Below are 21,853 nucleotides of genomic sequence, written 5' to 3'. Positions count from 1 at the left end.
CTAACCAACAATTTTTCATGGCTATTCGAGACAGAATAAATAATTAACTACAACGATTTGCTCACATACCAGATAGAGACTGCAAGAAAAATCGACCAAGATGGAGAATGTACCAATTTATTCAGCTTCCAGTCGAAATATCATCCAACTTCCTCAGTTTGATTGGCATCAAATCTATGACAATAAAAGTGAAAAATGTGAAACACCACTGATTCTTGTAAAACACAAACAACTTGTCATCAGAAACTGAATAAAATGCAGCAGTTTATTCATGAAACGGAAGGATCAATCAACTCTTTCCTACCTGACATGAAATTGAAAGTTTATTGAGATAAATTTGACAAACTAGACTAATCCTAACCAAAAATCACTCATAGCTACTCGAGACAAAACAAATAACTACAACGATTTACTCGTTCAGCTTCTATTCAAAATGTCATCCAACTCCCTCACCTTGATTGGCAGCAAATCTATGAAAATAACAGGAAATTACCACGGATTCTGGTAAAGCATCAACCAACTTGAAATCAGAAACTGAATAAAATGCATTAGTTTTCTCTAATTAAACATAATCGGCAGTAAATGAGAGATTCGATAAGAATGCGAAATAAAGCGAAGCCGATTACCGAAGAAATGTATTGTAACGAATGCAAGTGCCGTCGACAAGCTTTGGAGATAGTGACTCATTGGCAATCGTTTCTCCAGGACGTTCTCTACAGTTTTTCCTTCCCATTTTGCATTTCACCCTTTGGCGGGAGGATATCAGTTTTTTTCCCTCACACTAAATATATATATTCCCATTCAAACCTAACCAAATAAATTAAAATATAATATTTATAAGATTGAACAAAATTTTAGTTATGATCACTCATTATACTGATTGCTATCAATCCATATAAACCTTGATTATATTTTCTTAATACTTTCATCAATTTTTTTTATTACAATCATTTTTCTTTATCTTAAATTTTAATTTTACAAGAACGTGGATGAAAAAAATACAAAACTTACCTTATACTCATACTCGTCGGGGAGGATTTATTAAGGAATCGGGCACGTGTTCCCCTCACATTTTGAAGTGTCTACCTATATATTAAAAATAATGCTTTGTTTTAACTCTTGATGCATTGATTGATTGTGCCCTGTTATAACCAAAAAGGAAAAAAAACCCAACTTATTTTTTTCTCAATCTTTTCATTCATCTTCATCAGTTTGATTGCTTTCAAGTGAGTGGATCAATAAAACTCGACAATCTAACTCAACTCATATATTTAAATGTTGGGTTGGGAATATATTCTGGTTGCAACCCAACCAACTCGAAAATATAGGTTGGGTTGGTAATGTCTCACCTCTAATATTCTATATATCTCAACGCACAAGCCCACTAACGTAAAGTAAGCTCGAGTCCATCACAACCCACCAGCCTTACATTTTTGTGTTTATATTTTCCGTTGCTTAGTTTATAAAAAATTGTAACATTTTTGTAGTATCTCTACTTCTTTTGTTCTTCATAATTTGACACGTTATCAAATGAAATATTAATTTGTTTTTTAGACTTTACGTTATAGTTAAGTACTATTATATCAAGGTAACGTTAAAAAAAATGTTCATATGAAAGTAGCATTATTAGAATTTCTCACTTGGTCATCGAGTGGCATGTGTTTCTTTACATAAAAATTTAGGTTTGAATAGTAAAAATTTTGATCCCAATTTATACAACTTCTCGTAACCTTGACAAAATAAATTTTAAAAATGTCCAAAAAAGTTCAAATACACTTAGTAAATACACATTTGATACATTGCTGATATACACTTGATGTACCTCATACACAAAAAAAAAAAACGACATATCTATAAAATGAAAGAATCGCATTATTTATTATTATTAGTTGAACTTAGTTTATATTTAGTGTAGTGTGAGGTCTTACAACTAATACTTTTGATCTTAGTGTTGGATATTTATTGTGAAAGAAAGTGGAATTTTGGTGAATTTTAAAATATAACAAATTTGATTTAATTTTGTAAATTAAATTCATGAGTTAGAAACTTCAAATTCGCTAATTGAAAGTTAAATTTGTTGTTTGAATAAGCTATGTTTGACTTTTAGTTAAATAACAGCTGAATTGAGTTATTTTTTTAGTAATGTTTAAACTTTTTTATTTATTTGATTTTATTTTGTATAAATAGGAACTTGTCCCTTCATTTGTAGTATTCATTCGTAAATTAAAGAGTTCTCTTCGTCCGTTCTTTCTTTCTTTCCTTCCTTTGTTAATTATTGAGGGTAGTTGAGATCAAGTATCCAAAAATTCTGCTATATCTGGAAATTCAAGGTTGCAGTTTTACCAGAGTTAGTCATTTTATCATGTTGACACGATCGTTGTAGTTTGCTTGCAAGTCTCCATACAAAGTGAATAATTGTCTTCAGTACAAAGCTTATCAAAAGCATGTATGGACTACAATTTGATTATAGAAATGTTTAGAGTTTTTTTCAAGTATTTGATTGTTGTCATGTATAAGTCATATTATATCATCTCACTAAAGTGTATTTGTTTTCAATTGAGTTGCAATCAATTTGCCCGTGTATTCAATTCAAAGTTTCCTCCATCAATTAATATTTTAAAATTTTTTGTTTGGTTTTAGGGAGGTTACAAAATTGACACTGTCACGGTTTTGTCAATTAGAATTTGATTTTATTAATCAGTTCTTTTAATCGACCTAATTGAAAAAAGAAAAAGAAAAACCTTCATATGTATGGAAAGTTAATTTAAATAACAAAATTCGTAAAACATATTAACAAATACAACAAAATATAAAAAATTATTTATTCAGATCACGTTAAACAAAGAAAAACTGCTATTAAGTGTCTATTATTATAATACATATAACACATATATATAATAATATATTTTGGTCATTCGTAAAAAGACTAATATTTTATCAATAGTTTAGTTCAAATTATGTAACTTTATTGGTGGATAAATACTACTTTATGGATGCTCAATAAAAATGGAATGTTATAAGCCCTACAAATCACATTCAATATTATTGTCAACCAACCACACATCTGCTTTAAACAATACTAGGCATAAAAAACTAAAAACTAAAAAGATATGCATATAGATCACTTTCAAGAACACAACAAAAGTAAATTTGTACTAACAAAACCCAAAAAGTATACAAATGAAAAGTAGAGGTATTCTTCATTTGGGTTGGGTTTACCTCATAAACTTAACTAAACTCAATCGACCGAAACATTTTGGGTTCGATTATTGTTTTAGATTATTTTGAATCTTTTATTTAATTTATTCTAAAAAAGCCCAAGGTTAATAGAATTCTTTTATTTAATTGTTTTCATATATTAAATTTAGATTTAAAACTCTGATTTTATTTTGTATGATTGTTTTTTTTTCTTGTAAGTGCTAAAAATGTATGTTTATGAGTTGTTGAAGAATAAATATATTTGTATATAATTATATCGCTGATAAAAAAGATATATTAATCGATTGGGGTTGGTTTCCGTTATTTTCTTTGAATTCAGGAAACAAATCAATTCAATCTAAACTGTTTGGTAACCTTGCTAGCACGCATAGATTGGATTGAGTTGATAAGTTTTTTCATGTTAGTTTTCTAACACTTAATAAAAGGTAATGTATAAGAATCTAGGTGCGTTCACTAGTCCGTAATAAAAATTAAATAATGAGAGAATAGGATATGTGAGACGTACATTATAAAATATAAGAATATGAAGAAAAAAAAAGTGTGAAGTCGACTTTAAATTTGGCAAACTGATTATGATTCCTTGCTTTTGTTATTATTGTTATTCTCACATTATCTTTTGACCTTGAACTTTCTTAAAATAATAATAAGTAGAAAAAATTATAATTTTAGTGTACGAATTTTAAAGAATATGTTTGTTTGGTTTTTGAATTTTAAAAATGTACTTTTTTTTGAAAAAAAAAATTGATTTATAAAAAGAATAGACACATTTAGTTTCTCAATTTTATTTTAAAATGTACATTTTAAGTCTCAAAGTATGATTAAATCAAAACTTTGTCTTAATATAACCAAATAAATAAAATGTGAATAGTTAATTTTAAATAGTTATATTCTTATAAACGTAGGTCTAAAAATATAAATGTTCAAAATTTAAAGACAAAATACATGTATTCATCAAAATTCAATGACAAAAAAAGTAATTTTTTATAATAATGGTAATCATAATATGAAGGTTAGAAATCACTTTTCATTCTTAAACTCTTGTATGATTAACAATTTATTACTTAATTTATTTATGTTACACCATTTAAGTCAAAAGTTCATTTAACAACGTAGTATCTATAATATTAATAGTTAATAAAATGTATTATATATAGAGATTAATATACTAATTACGAATATAAAATCGTTATAAGATACAAATTTTAACTTAACAAAAATAGAATATATCACTAATAGATTTTATTGTATTTGTAAATTTAAAAAAAAATGTAATACATTCAATTATTAACTCCAAATTTGTAAGTCATTTTTAATTATCAAAAAGAGCAAAAACATTTGCTTACCATTTTTAAAAATAACGAAAATTATAGGTTTTTTAAATAATAAAAAGTACAAACTATTTATAATAAAAAATCATTAAATGGTAAAAGTTTATTATATTTAATTTACCCTAAGTAATAAATAATCTGTCTATTTTGTCATGGCACTAAAAATGGTTTTGGAAGAGTAATAAGATAGCGACAATTCCCTTCACATTTAGAGTTAGGAGAAATTCAATATCCCTCAAAGCGTAAACCTGAAGGAAACACTGACAATGGAACAAAACAAGAAAAGCAAAAACAACTTTTAGTGTAATATATAATAAAGTTAAATTCTTTTAAATTATTAAATATACGTCATTTCAAGTTTGTTTAAACAAATATTTGGAACCGATTCCATTTCATCCTCTAAATATATTTCGTGTACTTGTGGTTAATCACTTAAATTCAGTCCAACTTTTACAGTAAAATTGATATAAATAACGTTGATTTTTAATAATAAAAAATTATGTTGGAGTGATTTTGTAAACGACCCATTTTGATAAAATATTAAATAGAAAATTTCACTAATCAGAAGTTGTCAGGTTATCTCAACCTAGCTAAATTGATTGTGAAAAAATTGTAAATTAGATTAGGTCGAGTAATTCACATGTAAGGGTTAAGAGAAGCTCCACAAATAGATTCGTTAGCCATTTAATTTTGGATTGGAAGAACAAAAGGTGGGAAATAAAGAACACTAGAATCTATATTTCATGATAGACATGGATGTCTAGTGTTTATCAATGTTGAATGCGGTTTACAATAATTTATATTTATGTTTATTCCATATAAAATGTATACAAAGAAGTGAGGAGATCTCAAGATAAGCCTTCCCAGACTTGAGGCACACGTATGAGAGAGTTTACTCGTGGCCGCTCAAACAAAATCCAACAATTCAATTAGTGACGAGAGAAAAGGAAATACATAATGTGTAAGATGTGGTGGCATGACACGTGTATACTGCCACCACCAAAATAGTAACTTTTTTAGTACAAACTTTTCCCACGCTTTGTATAAAATTAGAATATTCTTTCCCAACAATCAAATCACCCTTCACACAACTCCAAAGACAAAAAGCCCAGCTAACATTTTTCATTGTTATTTGTCCTTTAAATTATAAAACTATATATATAAATATTCCAGTTTTATTTGAACCCACAAAAGATATATTCAGAAATCTAAAATCGTGAAAAATAGAATATTTGACGAAATGTTTATAATAAATTTTGTTTTTGTCTTCCAGTGAATTTAAATTTTAAAAATAGGAAAAGTATCAAAATATTTACACGCTCACTTTTTCTATTTTTGAAAAAAAAAACTCTTTTTAAAATATAATATATTTATGAAGTTAAAATATGAAATTATAAAACATTTAATATTATATAAAAGTACTTTAATACTACTCTCTTTAATTTAAGAAGGGAAAATGTTAAAAAAAAAAAATGTACAAAATATTTATATGTAAAATAGTTTGCTTATTTTTAAATATTCAAATATGTTTTCATTCACCTTTTAAATCGAATGAATGATAGGAAATTTAAGCATTTCCTATTTCTTTGTCACTCTTTCATTTTTCTACTCTCAAAACACTAAAATTTATTGAGTAAACTTCAAATTTACATACAAGAGCTTTAGGATTAGTAACACCTAAAGCACAACAAGAACGGCTCAAGAAATAAACGCTTTTTATTAAAAACGTTTTTCCCCTCCCAGAGAAGGACTTTTTACAATAAGAAGACAAACATTTTCCAGAAATGCATTTCTTGGAAACCTCAGATCTCAACCACACCCAAAAAAATATACATATCAATATATGAACTAATTAATACATATTATCAACGGCCAAAATCTTGAGCAATCCTTCATAACAAACGCCGTCCGATTCATCTCCACCGCCAAACCTAATCATCGCCGTTACCTCTTCATCAGATATCGAAAATCCAGCCAAATGCATATAGCTCTTCAAGTCGCCATGGCTCAACCGTCCATCTCCATCTTTATCCATCGTCTTAAACACCTCCTCCATAATCCCCGTCGATCTCCTCCGTCCCCCGGACAATACGCGCTCGAACTCCTCATACTCTACAACTCCGTTCCGATTCAAGTCCGCAGCGGCTATCATTGACCCAATTGCATCTTCGTCGGCATCGCCGCCGCCGCTGTAGAATTTACGAAGATCGTCGCGGCTAATCTTTCCGTCGTGGTCGGCGTCGAGTACCTCGAATGCCTGACGGAAACCGACGGACGCAACGTCAGAACGATCGTCGGAGGCGGTACCGGAAGGGCACATGGCTGAAAAATAGAGACGATATGAAATGAAAGAGGAAATTTGGGAGAAAAGTTGTGGACACATGAAGAGAGGGGGAAGGGGTTTTATAGGGAGAGGGGAATTTCGGGGTTACCCGGTCTGTTGGGCCCATGTTGTTTGGAACTGAATGGCTTGGGCAACACGCCGGACCGGAACCCGTGACTTTTTAAATGGTTTTTTTTTTCTCTCTCTCTTTTTAAATTATTATTTTTTTATTTTACGTTAAAATATATATTTTTTGGTTCTTATTCGCACAATTTTAGTTTAAAATATTTTCAAGGTTAAAATATTGTTTTAGATTCTATATTTTATTTTAATGTTGGTTTAGTTTTAGACTTCATATTTTATTTTTTAATTTTAGTTCACGTGTTTTTATTTTTAATATTAAATTAAGTTACATTTAAAAAAATAATAAATTATTTAAATTATTTACACAACTCAAATAAACATTTTTTAGTTTTTTTCTATATTTTATAAATATTTTGCTACGGTTGACAACTACAGGAGCCTCTCTAATGTAAGTTTATTTTTAAAAACTGTTTACTTTTAAAAAATAGAAGAAAAAAACAAACTATATACCCCTCATCAAAAATTGATAAACTATTTATATTTCATGTAACAAAACCAACTAAAAGACAGTTTCTCTAAAAAAAAATAACTAAAAGCTCAAATTCTTTATCCTCAAATTTGGTAGGAAAAGACCATTTCTCTAAAAAAAAATAACTAAAAGCTCAAATTCTTTATCCTCAAATTTGGTACCAAGGTAAATATTTTGTTCTTCTTTCTATTTTTTATAATTTTTCTAACATGATCATTGTTTGTATAATAAATTTTGTAAACAGCTTACCATATTTTATTTCCTTGTTCTATAATTAGTATATTTAATTTTTAAAATAAATTGAACATATTGACTACCTAAATAATAATTATTTTTTTACAAATTTTCTCGACATTGAAAGGTTTAAGAATGAGATAAGTTGCTGTCTAAGATTAGTATGTAAATATGGATACAAACAAAAAAAATCAAAGAAAAAAAGATAAAGGAACACTTGTAAAAAAAATCAAAAAAATGATAATAAATGTTGTGTGATTATATTTTCTAAATTATAAAATTAACACGTTTAAAAGTCATCACTAATTTGATCATATTTTTTCAAAATGTTTCTGGGGTGATGTGCAATTTCCAAGAAATAAAACCAAACAAACAGTCTCCTACTCTTAGTTTATTTTAATATTATTCTATAATCATTATGCTTGATTTAAATGAATTAATGAGAGGAGGTGGAGAGTTTAGTTAGGTGTTAATGTTACGTATGTAGTGACGACATTTGAGGACATCAAATTTGAATCACGTCTTCTTTTAAATCGCAACCTCTCTACATCTATTTCCTTAATTCCTGGTCTCTTCTTTATTTATTATAAAAAACGACCCTTTCACTATCGGTCAATCCCAACTTAACAATTTATTTCTTTACTCATTTTTATTTTTTTTGGAATCTTTGGTTTCTTTTTTTGGAATGTTTGGATTTTTATAATTGTTTTTCCAAAACAGTTGTTGAAAAATAGACACATAAAATTAGGGATGATCATCAGTTAGATAGGAGCACTTTTGTACAAAAACAGAGGTCGAAAATCGACCTAGTTGGTTTATACTAAAAAAATCCGACCGATGTTTAGTGGGTCGATTTTGATTTTGGTCAACTTTTCAAAACCTTTTAATTAAACCAATCATTGATCGTACTTTTAATAAAACTGACCATTTGGTGTCAGTTTGGTCGATTTTGGTCGTTCTAATTGTTTTTTGGACGTCGATGCTCACTTCACAATTTGAAATAATCTATTTTAAAAAACAAAAAGGTGTTGTTTTCTCTGCTTTTTGAAATTTTGTTTTTAGAGATTGAACGTGAGACTCATAATTGCATTTTCAAATTTACTACCAAACACATTAAAATTTTTGAATTCAAATTTCAAAATATTTTATTAGAACCAAATGGTGTTTTCTAATACAGTGAAAAACAATAAATTGTTCATGTTTAATAAAAACAGTTTTTAGCTCATGAACGAAATAGGATTACCCGTCGAAAGTTATGGACGTAGAAATTAGAGTTGTATGACATGTTTTGATAGCTATATTTAATCGTGAGAACATTCTTACAATTGCTATGTTTGTGATAATTCTTATTTGGAATGTATTAAATTTACTAATATATGTAATTCACGTATTGATTTAAAATATAGTTTGAATATACATATGAGAGGTTTGTTTTATAAAAACAAACGATTGATAAACATGAACCAATAGATTAGAAAATGAGTTCATTAACTTCTAAAAATGTACCAATAAATAAAGATTGCACTTAAAACTTATATTGAAAATAAATAATTACGTCATTACATTTAACTAAACTCTTAATTTTAAAATACAAATGTATCAATGTGGTTTATATAACAAAAATATAATCACATGAATTGCATAATCATTTCATTTGTGTACGAATGTATACTTCTTTTAATACAATTTTAAATAAGAATTTTGAACTACTGACCTCTTGATTCTTATTCGTTGAACTAAGTTTTGTCTGTTAGCTACAGAAGTATATAATATATACTCAACAAAAGAAAAACCATTGTTTTTCTTTTTTTAAAACTATACACTACAAACATGAACCAATAAATGATAAATATGCCACCTATTGATGCTATACGTGACATCTTAAAAATTCAAATTGCACGAAGGCATCCAAAATGGGTCCATTTTGGATTGATTATAGATTTTTTTTTCTCGTTATTTATTGATTTAAAAAATGTTTTACAAAAAATAACAATATTTTAAATACTATTATTTTTAACATTAAACACATAAAATAAGATCCAACACATTATTCGATAGATACATCTCGTTGAGATGCATATATTTCACTGTGGAATATAATCTAAATACCATTTTGATGAGAATGTTAGATGTTCGTTCAACAAATGACTCGTTTTATTTTAAAATAGAATATGTTCAAAAGTCTCCCTCCCTACATTTCATTCTCTCATTCTCTCATTCTCCACTAACTCAATCTTTATCCACACTTGAGTTTCCATAACTAAACTCCTTTATACTTCATGTTCATTTAATTTTTTTTGTTATTTATATTTTGTAGTTAGTTTTTTTTTTCTATCCTTCATAAATCTTTCTAGGCAAAATATGCTTTTTCTTTTCATTTATTATAACTAGTTTGTTCATATTTAAAATCAAAACATAAACGCTTTATCAACTTAATTTGAGATAAAAAATGAAGAAAATCCTTGAGATGTGAGCAAAATCTCAATTACAATTTTATTAATTTCAATTTATTATGGGTTGAATTCACAATCAAACTATTTACTTTTATAGGAAAAAACTAAAAAAAAAAACAATTTTTTTTTATTAAATGCAAATATTTTATCTCAATTTCCTCTTTAGTTATTTTAGTAATATTTCGAACAAATTATTAATTTACTATTTTTCAAGCGTATTAGACAAAAGACAAATATATACATTGTATTGGATAAAACAAATGAATTATACATTATGAACATAAATGAATGTTGGTGATTTTTAACATTTTGATCGAAGTCTTGACACTAAAAGTTGTTTCTCCGAAAATTTTTAACCTTTTAACTTTTATCGAGAAAAAACATTATTAAAAATCAATAAAATTTCCTACGGACATAGATATGTAAACTAATTAAATGTAGAGTTAGTCTACATTTTAAAAAAAGTGGAGCCACCGTAAATTCAAAATTGATAATTAAAATTTAATTTAGAAATTAAACACGATTACTATATACAATTAATCAAAAGAGAAAAATAAAAGAAAAAGGACACGCCCAGTGGGACTCGAACCCACAATCGCCTGATTAGAAGTCAGACGCCTTATCCATTAGGCCATGGGCGCTTCTTGATGATAGAATTAAATCTTTTTATATATATAATAGCATAATATCTTAATTGAAACCCTAATTCCTTTACCAACGCACTTATAAATACCAACAGCGCTCCAACATCCCCCCACCGTCTTCACTCTCCTCCCAATTTCTTCATCTGCCTTGGTTTTTCTGTTCATCCTTTTTGTTTTTTACATTCTTGATCTTACGTTGCATTGCCTCCGACGATATAGCCATTAATTCCGTCATGAATTAGCGGCGATTTCGTATCCTATGGATCGAGGAAGCACAAATTTATTGCAGGAATGTTGAGTTACTTCGCCTTCGTTTTTATTATCAGGCGTAGTTAATTGAAGCCTGCTAAATCTCTTATCGATCTCGATTCCTATTCGTTATCCTCTTTTATCTCTTGCTTTATTGTGTTCTTCGTTTTTCATTACTAGGAACTGGTTTTTTTTTTCCCTAATGGTGTAGGTCTGTGATTTTGTGTTTTGATTTTTCTCCTCTTGTATTTTCCTTCAACAATCTTTTGTTTTCGTTTTTGAAATGTGTCATTTCTTTGCGGCTCCTGTGATGGCATGGAATCTTTGAGATCTGATAGTCTAATTTTGATGACAATCACAAGCATATCTCTGAGGAGTCCTTACGATTACGTATTTTGTTTGATTTGTTTTTTTTTTTTAATATTTTGGAATTTTGGCTTTTGATTAATGTTAATTGAAGTGATGAACATGCACTGGGCTCTGAGTAGATGTAATTTCTGCTTAATTTGATGGATAATGCGGCCTAGAAAACCATGTCTGATCCCTATCTTCTGTTTGAACTTCATATCTCCGATTATATGTGATTCATTCTTCCCTTCTATTATTTTTACAAATTATTTTGATATTACATCAAAATGAAGAAAAAGCAATTGAGATTGAAAAGGAGTTTTATATCATTCCAATTCATTAATTTAAATGATTATAGTTCTCGATAGCTTGTTGTACCTTCAATCAGTTTGATCTCATAGCATTTGCTACAATAAATCTCACAGTTGAGCTTTATCGGTGGTCAGTCCGAAGAATGGATACTGAAATCGGAGGTCAAAATTATAATCTAACAGAAATTTTCTGTTGGATTGCTTGACCAAGAACTTTTCTTTCAAAAGAAAAAGAAACAGAAATAGAAATATAGGATCAAAATTATAATCTAACAGAAAATTTCTGTTGGATTGCTTGACCAAGAACTTTTCTTTCAAAAGAAAAAGAAACAGAAATAGAAATATAGGATTAAATGAGGTTAGTAATAGTTTTAAACCAATAAATACAATTAATAGGTATAATTTTTCTGATTTCAAATATAGTTAAGGAACTTAACTTTAAGATTATTTTATCAAACGTTTTTCTAATTATGTTTTTATATGTGATTGTGAGGTTTGGTCTATAGAATTACAAAATTGGTTTGTACATAATTTGGAAACTACTGTTTTTCCTAATTCTTTGAATCAAATCATCATTTATTTATACAAGCAGAAGCCATATCATTACGTGACTAAAACAAGTGGGAATGGATTATTAGACGCTAAGCTTGAGTAATAAACTAGGATTAAAGTATGAAATTGAAACAATTAAAAGTACATTTTAAAATTGAGTTGTTTTAAATAGTCCATTTTTCTTGTGTCAACGTCCTTATACATACACTCATGAAAGATTTAATAATGACACGTTTTTTGAACTCCGAGTTATTTTTAAATATATTCCTGTAATGTAGATAATAAAACAAACAAGCGTAGAGGTGAAATTGATGTTTATAATTCTAATTCTTAAAAAGCAAAATGTAACAAGCGAGACTTTGATAATTTGATAAGCTCATGTTGTATAATTTGATTATAAAGGTTATAACTCAACAGTTTAAATTATGAAACCCAACAAAACTTTGTTTGTATTCTAACAATTTCTAAATTGTATTTATCTCAATGTTTGAATTTTTAGCCAAAATTTTGAAAAACAAAAACTAGATATAATAAATAAAACAGCAAGATTATCCACTACATAGAAGAAATATATCAAACTTTGGAAATTGTATGTTTACTTGAACTAATAATTGTATTAGTGTTACCAATTTAACACTTAATGAATAATAAATTTGAACCCATTATTAGAATTATCTTTTAAATCATCATCACATCAATTCTCATGTATCTTCAATATCTATTTTAATCAAACCAAAGAAATAATGTTAATGCATGAATAATCTTTGAAGACATAATAAAGGATATAAATTTTCACATTTATGAAAAATTCATAATTTAAAGAGTTATTCCAAAAATAGAAAGAAAAAAAAAAGCAAATCGTTTACCCTACTGATCAAAATTGCTAAAACAAAAAAAGAGACAAAATTCAAATTATTTTTGACAGTTTCTTTAATTTACTGGTTTGAAGTCAATAAATACAAACTCAAAGCTTAGGGTTTGTAACTTTAAAATTTTCCAAATACACGTTTATATAAAAAAAAAATATTTATAAAAAAATTAAAATAGAGCCTCACGATTCGTTTTTTATTTATAGAAAAGTTTACAAAAACAGCTAAATAAAATAAAATAACAAAACTCGTGTTACTTATCTTTCAAAATAACAAATTTAAAAATAAATTATCGTTTAATTACTGTCATATTTTTCAACTTTGCAATATGCAAAAAGATGTTACGAGTTTTTTTTTTAAAAAAATTTTGTTGTCTAGTGAAATTCTCCTCCTGTTTCTAAAATATATGTAGGCATACAAGTATCTTCCTCACCTCAACCATATATTGTAAGATATGCATGGCCTAAAATGTAGACACGTAATAAAAACTTAGCATCAAGAAGTTCTTATTTTCTTAGACACGTAGTAAAAACTCAACAACAAGAAATTTAGACACGCAGACTTATTTTTTTTTAGGAGTGATCACGAGTCCAACAAAGCTAGTTTTTCGACCAAACTGCCATTGAACAAATTATGGTCAGTGTAGCAGATGTTCAAGTCCACTTCGATTGTTGAGGAGTAAGAGTAACTATCTGTTTAACTCTTTAAACTATTTTTGAAAATTTCTAATCCGGAAGTTTTCCAAACCGACAACGACTGAACCAAAGTCGTTTGGTTTGGTCGACTCAATTTTTCGATCTATCATGCTTAACTCTAATTTTAAATAAATAAAAAAAGTTTAGTTTTTGTTTCTCCATTGCTTTCCTTCTTCGGTTATGCGTTTAGATTAATTTATAAGTGTGCTTAAAGAAATAGTCAATTCAAACATATCCCAGAACAGACGATATTAATAATTCACAAATAAGAACAAGTCCAGAATAAAGTTAACTGTCCAGCCTGTTAAACTCAAAAAAAGAGAAGAAAAAAGAAATCTTTCTGATTTGATTGTGTGAAGTGAAAATGTGCTCTCTAATTGTACTACCAAAGTTAAAGTGCCAATATGATCAAAATTTTCTAAATTCCTATTGGCATGAGAAACCAAAATGTATTTTTTGTTTTTAGTGTTAACATAATGAAATATAATTACTTCTATGTTTCCTATTGTTAGCGCACTGGTGATGAGAAGAAGATAACAAGAAAGTAAACAACAAACCCAGCTAGAAGAATTCCTCCATAGATGTAATTTTGAGAAGATTGCACTGGATATTTGTACTCAATGCTGCAGCATCTCATCTTCTCCCTCTCTTCACTCAATACGAAATCCACGTACCTAAGATCGATTGATACGATATGAATGATTTACTCATAAATGCCACAGATTTATTCAATTAAGAAAAACTAAGATGTGTTAACTTACTGCTGGGTGAAAATGGAGCTTTGGAAAATTTCTGAACTATTCAAATGTGCATCTTGTAAACGATGGTCATACAATAGTGATGAGAGATCTACGAGCTGTTCCTCAAGGTTCTGTTTTCGGTGGTACAGAAATCAGTTACTTACAATTTGTAGACGTTTAGTACTGACAGTAGTGTCGATATGTTGAATGACTTACATCCAAGTATTTCTCGAGTCGCTCGACCAATTCGTGGGGGAAAGGTTCAGGTAAGTTGGTGGTTTTTTTATAGAACTTCTCCAACCACAACTCGGTAGTTGTCTTGTTCTTCTTGCCTTTCACTGGTTCACCAAGTGGAGTTTTTAGATGTTCTGTTGCAAAGGTTTGGACAGTCTGACACCAAATAAACATTATGATCAAACTAAATTTACTAAGCAAAGATTAAAAGATTAGATGTGAATGGAATTACCTCTGATGTATCTCGGATTCGGTGAAGAGCTGAGTCTACACGTGCATATATGATGTTCCTCTGTCGGGGAAAAAGGAAAAAAAAAGTGAAAATATATTTCTGCAGTCTAAACTGATAATACTACGAGTTGAAGAATGAAATGTCAAACAACAACGTGCTCTCATACATATAATCATGGTGCCATGGCTGTAAAGGCCCGGAAATTTGGAAATATATTAATTCAATCCCTAGATTAGAAAATTTAGTAATTTAACAAGAAATTCTTGTTAACTTTCGATGTTCTTTAGGGTGAGTGAAGCCTCTTAAAAAATTAGAGGGATAAGTTTGATCCAACGAGTGGAGACTCTTGATATCCCAATAATGATAATAATAGTAAAAGATAGGTTTCGCCAAAAATCATAAAAAATATCCTCACCAATGCAACATCTTGAAGCATTTGACTGACTTGAGATGTGTTCGAGAACGGGCCAAATGGATGACAACCAGCTGCCCAGAGCCAATTTACAATTGCCCTCTCATGAACATGAGAAGCCCTCTCATAAGGTGCACTCAAACCACCAACAGCTGAAGCAAGCCCAGCCAATATATGACGTTGTGCCTGCGATGGATCTAAATGGCTTCTATGTGTTTCAGAAACATAACTGCAGAAAAGAAAAACACTTAGAGCTATAATGAAAGTGAGTCAACTGCCGCAAAAAGGAAAGAAAAGTCACCATATTCCCTACTGCACAGAATGCATGCTGACACTACACCCGTATAGAAGGTAGTAGAGGACCCATAAAGCACTTGGCTAATGTTGATAGAATTGACATGAAATACCGAGAACAATCGATTCATGTTACTTATCAGAAAAATGAGAAAGACAGTAGAACTAAATCAGTTCTTCCCTCTTACTATGATTAAAAACAAAGTGGCTGAATCCTACAAAAAATAGGTAGATGTGTAAAAAGACGGGAAATAAACAGAGTCCAACCTTCACAGCAAACATTGAAAGCAGCATGACCTCATTTGATAACAGTTTAAATTTTAGTTTTCTGTCTTGAAATTTATGCTATTTCCCTCTCAATTTCTCCATTATGGTCTCACCAATCATGAAGAAACACCTGAATTCTAAGTAAGTTCTAAAAACAAAACAAGCGTTTAAAACTATTTATTAGTTTTTAAAACTTCATTTAGTTTTTGAAAACATGGGTATATGATGACAGAACATAAAAACTTGTGAGTGGAGGTAATGTTTATAAACTTAATTCTCACAAACTAAAAACAAAAAGTCAAACGGTAGTATAGGTGGTCTAAGAAACAAGAAGTTTAGACCTAGGAGTTGTAAAGAGACCAAAATGTACACATTCATCTAATCCATCATATCAGAGGAAGAAGAAAAACACACTGTGAGAGCCCTAGTTAACGATATAATAGGATTATGAGAAGAATATTGTTATGGTTATAGTATATCTTTACTAGGGCTCTCACACACCCATCTACGTATTCTAGGGTAATGCCCCTTAATCTATCCCAAATCGTACCCTTCATAGTGAGAAACATTTGCCGTTGCACCTCAATTTTCAATACAACAGAAGTTCAAACAGGAATTCACAAGAAAATTTATAGAAAGGTTTGCATAAATTGTTTTATTCTGTAAACTAATGTAGCAATGATGAATTTAATTGCATTCAATCATGTAAATTTCCACTCACCTAAGAGGAATCTTCTCATTTTGATGCTCAAGTACGATTACAACATCTTTGCTTGCATAAACCAGGCTTTCATCCTCCATCGTGAGTTTTGAATCAACATCAGCCAATGATAGGACAAAACTGAATAAAAGGAGCTGATGGCATTAACTTGGATCTTAGTGACTATTAAAAGACAAAATAACAATTGTAAATTATTCACGTCACAGACTAAAAAGTAGAAAATTGCACCAATACGATGCTTCAAGTCTAACACTAATTTAAACCCAATAATGTATGTTTTCTCCTCTCTACTTATTTCTATAAAAAGCATCAGAATTGACACACTAGGCTAAATCTTAAACCCTAGAAAAAAAATGCCAACAAAAAGAGTGCCTTTTTATAGGAAGAAATTTGTACTTGGCGTGATAAATATAAGAAAAAATCAAACATTATACCGCTATCTAAAAAGGTGATTTTATTCCTTACACATCCTCCACTCCCTCCCAACCCCTCTTTTATAAGTTGAGTTTGAGTTCCTTACACTGGAAGCACCCTAGTTCCATAAGTTCGGTGCAAATCCCCCTGCTTTTTTTCAGTTTTCTTCACCTTCTTGCCAACTTTTGATTGATATGTAGCCCAAAGAGGCTTATGCTTCAGTACTGAATCATCTGAAACTTCAGTTTCATCCGTCCAGTGCTGGCAAATGCCAAAATATAGATCATTAAACTTGAGTTCACTGGTGAACTATTTTGATCCAGTACGCTAAACCAAAAACCTTTATGCTATTGCTAACCTGGCGAAGGAAAAATTTATCAGATAAAGATGGGTCAGCCACCTCAAGCAAACCTGCAGCAAGCACATCAGCGGACCTTTCCATTTCCTGAAATAAATTAAGCAATCAATTATTCACTGAATGGCATCAATGAGGTTGCTAAAAATGTCTAATGGTCATATGCTGTTACATGGAAGCCACTTAACTAGTCCATGCAAACCATACAGTAGCTTGATTCCCGGACCAATATATATACCACACAAACAAAACGATCAAGTTCTGTACTGAGAAAAGACAGCACTTACTTCTCTAAGGATAGCACCGTCCAAATACACCTTGGTATGAACATGAAAACGACCATCATTCTTTGTTTCCTGTAGGGAATGGCTTCGCATTGCTTTTGAAACAGCTACGGCCAACTTTTCGTGCCGATGTAATAAGTGTGAACCACCGATAATTACTGCTTCTTGCCCAACATGAATCATCTTCTTAACCTGAAATAATGTGAAACACTTACACGAAGAGGTTTGTGTTCTATATCAAGACCTAAACCCAGAAGTACGGGATGTTCACATTCCATAACAGTTCAATGAATTATGTAGCCATTCAACTCAGAGAAATAAAACTTCTAGATCATATTTTGTGGAACTCTATGCCATATTCAATGCAAGGGTCTTACCTCTGCTTCGATTGCTTCAACATCTATACTGTAATTCTGGCCTTTCTCCATAATATTGTATCGATTGTGATTTTGTAAGACGATTATGGGTATGAGCAATCTTGTTGTCATATCAACAGTTTCAAACCTAAACATAAGGAAGCAACAGTGAGAAGACATAATCCATCAAGTTCACAAGGTGACTCCTATTTTGCCAGTTCTTCTCTGGGGTCTAAGCTTGTGGAGTATGTAACCAACAATACGAACATAGAAAAAGCAACATAGAATGAAATGAAATGCAAAAACCTGACATCCGGGGCTATGACATGTTCAATGGTGGTTGATATAAGGGCAGCAAGTTCCCCCATAAAATTATCATGGGTCAAATGGTCAGTAGCTGCACCAAATCCTCTTGGAAATAGCACATTCCTAAGTCGTGGTAGAGTTCTAGTACTGACGCTTCCCTCTTCAGTTTCAATTTTACCATATGTGCATGGGCCCGCTGAGAGGTCAATCACAACATATCTGAATAATGAAGAAAGTTGGACCTTAGAACATAATGAGATCTATTGAAATTAGAGACGTAGAACAAACACAAATTTACGTGGAAATCCTAGTATAGGGAGAAAAACCACGGTATTGGTATTTCTTATTACTTCTTATGATAATAAAGATACAAAGGGGAGGTATTTATAGACAACACGAGCCTTATTAAAATAATAAAAAATTAGTGCAAAGTAAATCTTAACTATCCTTGGGAATTGGGCTTTTCACATGACCTAAGCCCACTATTTCTAACAAAATCACATACCAGAACTTTAGTTACAATGTTGCGAAACAAAGAACGGAATTAACTCATATTCGATCAAAGAAACAAACAAACAATTACACCAGTTGGGCTCAAAGATAAACTGAACTAACGACCACATTTGATTAACCTTTATTGTGACATGATACCAGTGACAGATATCGCAATATCACAATATGGTCTAATGATATACATTCAACCAAGTGAGACATGAAATTGGGTATTAAATTTCCACTTTATTTAGCTTTACTGTTACATCAATTACTGAAATGATATGGATGCCAACAACAACCATAATTTCCACTAACCTTCTGACTGTATTGAATGTTAGTTCCTAAGAGCTGGAAAAACATAAGTAAACTCATATTGGATCACTAAAACTTGCAACAGAAACATCTAGCAATAGCAAGATTACCCAAATAACAAAATGATACCTGCCAGAGCCCAGCCAAACTTGAGTTGCTCCTCCTCCTTCATATCGATAGCGATAAATGTAATCACCTTCTTGTTTTTTCATATTTTCATCACTTAGCTGGTCAAGTTTACCATACATTAAACTATCAAGATCGATCTCCTTATTTCTAGGGTCCATTCTGACCTGTTAAAGAAGTAGAGTGAAAATGCAGAGGAGGTGAAACAGAAAATGAAATAAAAGCAACAACGCATGATAATACAAATAAAAAATTGAAGGATTATCACAAAAAGATAAAGAAATTAAAAAGAAGAAAGAAAGAAAAGAGCACTCCATCTGTCAGAGAAAAGAATAATAAATCATAAATGTCGACTTTAAAGAAGAATAAGTACTTTGGCAAGGAAAAGTGAGACGAATGCATTAGTGATCATAGAAGGAAGCATCAAAACTTTGTATTCAAAATTTGGATGCAGACAAAGTTACCAAACCTTATCGAAGTTGACAATAAAGATGGCAATTGGCATAACTCTATCCCTCTCAGCAGAGTATCCCTCATTATCAATGTCAAATATATAGGAATATAACTTCTGAAAGACCGGTTCAACTGTTGTTGCTTCAACCTCGAACAAAGGTACCTCTCTTCCAAAATCAGTCTGGACATGTATAGAATTTTTAGAATTAAATATATACAAAAAGAACAGTGTGCACAAACTACCCCAAAAACTTCAAAGAACATCAGCAAATGGCAGCATAAAGCTTAAGTTCCACCTCTCTTGCATTTCCAGCGGGAATCATGGTCTCCTTCAATGCCTTCTCAAGAGCTATCAATTCAGCCTGACCTACCTGTAGCAGTTGAAAATATTGTAGCCAGACTAAGGAGCTTTTTGTTAAAAAATGCAATACTCATTCCAAAAAAGAAATCATTTAAAAGAAGTATACAAGTGCAAGCAGAATATTTTATGCATTACAGATATCAAAATTCTATGTTTCTGATGATCTTGTAGCCTTACTAGTGGGTTTATTATGTTACCACCATCGTAGAAGTAGAACTTATGAAACATACTGTTATTTAATAGATTAAAAATTAAAAATTAAAAATATAAATTTCAGGATACATTCGGTTCAAAAACATGAACTCAAGTACACAAGAGCGAAAAACTTCAATATGTAATCTCAGAAATAGAGAACTTTTAAATCGAATTCTTTGAGGGCATGAATTATGCATTACGCAACAAAATCAAAGTGGAACTTACAGAAAATGCATTATATACAAGATGATGCTCTATATCAATGGGCTCTCCAGTCTCAAGGCAGGATGGCCTGTGAGACGGGAAGCTGGCTCTCAGAAACTCTTCTAGCTTGTGTGCATCTACTGAGTACCGGTAGGCTCCATCGTTATTGAAACCAATAAGGACGACGTTCACTTCAAGTGGAACCTGAAAGGGAACCTGTGCGATGCTTTTGTTAGATTTTGCATGCGTATAGACTGTAGAGGACCATGTAAATGACATTTTCAATCATTAACCAAAACATGATATAATTGTTATAATTCGTTTCTGTAAAAGTGTAACACGTATCGTGATCATTCATAGTTCACAAGTTACAAAGTAGCAAAGCACTAAAGTTACAAGTTCAAAGAAAGAAAAAGCAAAATACAATGCTACGAAGTACCAAATTATAAATGTCAGTCCATAGTTTAATTAATTCCAGGAACGGCATTCCTCCGAGATAGCCAAGATTATAACAACTCCAGCTCGAATTTGAAAGACAGCAAATTATACCATCAATAAAAAACATTGAGGGAAAAAAAGAGCACGTAACAAACGCAAATCTAAAACTATCCATTCTTCCTAATTTTTTTAGCATCGTCTAAATCCCAAGAAAGAGGTTTAACAGGCGCGAAAACAATATACTAATTGGAGCCGCTGCATTTTACACGAGCAAACGATCACATAATCAAGGATGGAACCACATGATATGGAAGAAAATACAGAAAAAGAACTACCTCAGCTCGTGAATGAAGCATCCGACGAACATCGTTTCGGACACTATCTCGGACGGTATGGAAGGCTCCGTGATGCCAATGAGGATGTCCTGGATCTCTCCTGAAAGCTTGAGGTGCCGAATCCAATGGAACTACAAGCAAAACGAAAACCAAAACACATACGCATAATAATAAGAAGCTTGACTTCGATTCTGCAGCCATGGAACTGGGAACTGGCTGCACTTTCTTAAGCCTCCCTCTCCTTCTTCGTCGTCTGCTCGATTTGCGATTGAGAATAGGATAAATTCTACATGTATGAGAAAGAATCAAGTAATTGAGGATCAATCGATGAAATTGAAGGAAAGATAATCGATCAGCAGCAGATACAGCGAAAGAATTGGAAGTGTCTGCTAGTATTCAAGTCGCTATAAATTTTCGTGCCGCGAGATGAACTGTGCAAACGACGGGAAAATGAAATTCTTCCATATTTTCTTACATTTTC

At 30.7% G+C, this 21,853-nt stretch overlaps 2 protein-coding genes and 3 non-coding genes across 5 annotated transcripts; 2 read left to right on the top strand and 3 right to left on the bottom strand.

Moving 5' to 3' along the window:
* Positions 1–6,147: 6,147 nt before the first annotated feature.
* Positions 6,148–6,938, bottom strand: LOC101212685 (calcium-binding protein CP1). The gene has a single exon (XM_004134200.3). The coding sequence runs from the start codon at positions 6,928–6,930 to the stop codon at positions 6,400–6,402; it is 531 nt and encodes a 176-aa protein (XP_004134248.2). The 5' UTR covers positions 6,931–6,938; the 3' UTR covers positions 6,148–6,399.
* Positions 6,939–10,738: 3,800 nt separating this feature from the next.
* TRNAR-UCU lies at positions 10,739–10,811 on the bottom strand. Its single transcript has one exon. It is a non-coding gene; the product is annotated as a tRNA-Arg (tRNA).
* A 555-nt stretch (positions 10,812–11,366) lies between these two features.
* Positions 11,367–11,440, top strand: LOC116403017. Its single transcript, XR_004215746.1, has one exon. It is a non-coding gene; the product is annotated as a small nucleolar RNA R66 (small nucleolar RNA).
* Positions 11,441–11,518: 78 nt separating this feature from the next.
* Positions 11,519–11,607, top strand: LOC116402982. The gene has a single exon (XR_004215714.1). It is a non-coding gene; the product is annotated as a small nucleolar RNA snoR118 (small nucleolar RNA).
* Positions 11,608–14,072: 2,465 nt separating this feature from the next.
* LOC101212442 lies at positions 14,073–21,840 on the bottom strand. Its single transcript, XM_004134199.3, has 16 exons — positions 21,373–21,840; positions 20,621–20,815; positions 20,136–20,210; positions 19,856–20,020; positions 19,390–19,553; positions 18,454–18,672; positions 18,169–18,295; positions 17,795–17,983; positions 17,511–17,597; positions 17,259–17,413; positions 16,739–16,858; positions 15,460–15,685; positions 15,045–15,104; positions 14,795–14,968; positions 14,600–14,709; positions 14,073–14,512 (listed from the first exon to the last, which is right to left on the bottom strand). Exons 1-16 carry the CDS (start codon positions 21,571–21,573, stop codon positions 14,347–14,349), a joined length of 2,433 nt encoding a protein of 810 aa, XP_004134247.1. The 5' UTR covers positions 21,574–21,840; the 3' UTR covers positions 14,073–14,346.
* Positions 21,841–21,853: the final 13 nt, after the last annotated feature.

The sequence above is a fragment of the Cucumis sativus genome, chromosome 3 (genome assembly GCF_000004075.3).
Source record: "Cucumis sativus cultivar 9930 chromosome 3, Cucumber_9930_V3, whole genome shotgun sequence".
Taxonomy (NCBI): Eukaryota; Viridiplantae; Streptophyta; class Magnoliopsida; order Cucurbitales; family Cucurbitaceae; genus Cucumis; species Cucumis sativus.
Note: the sequence above shows the minus strand (reverse complement) of the source record. Positions and strands in the feature narration are given on the sequence as shown.

Bases quoted from the DNA above. Each gene is read 5' to 3' on its own strand.
- LOC101212685 (XM_004134200.3), bottom strand. From the start codon at position 6,930: ATGTGTCCACAACTTTTCTCCCAAATTTCCTCTTTCATTTCATATCGT.
- LOC101212442 (XM_004134199.3), bottom strand. From the start codon at position 21,573: ATGGCTGCAGAATCGAAGTCAAGCTTCTTATTATTATGCGTATGTGTT. The intron at 20,211-20,620 runs GTAAGTTCCACT...CAACTGCTACAG, and splicing joins TTGTATATAATGCATTTTCT to GTAGGTCAGGCTGAATTGAT. The intron at 20,021-20,135 runs GTGGAACTTAAG...ATACATGTCCAG, and splicing joins CCGCTGGAAATGCAAGAGAG to ACTGATTTTGGAAGAGAGGT.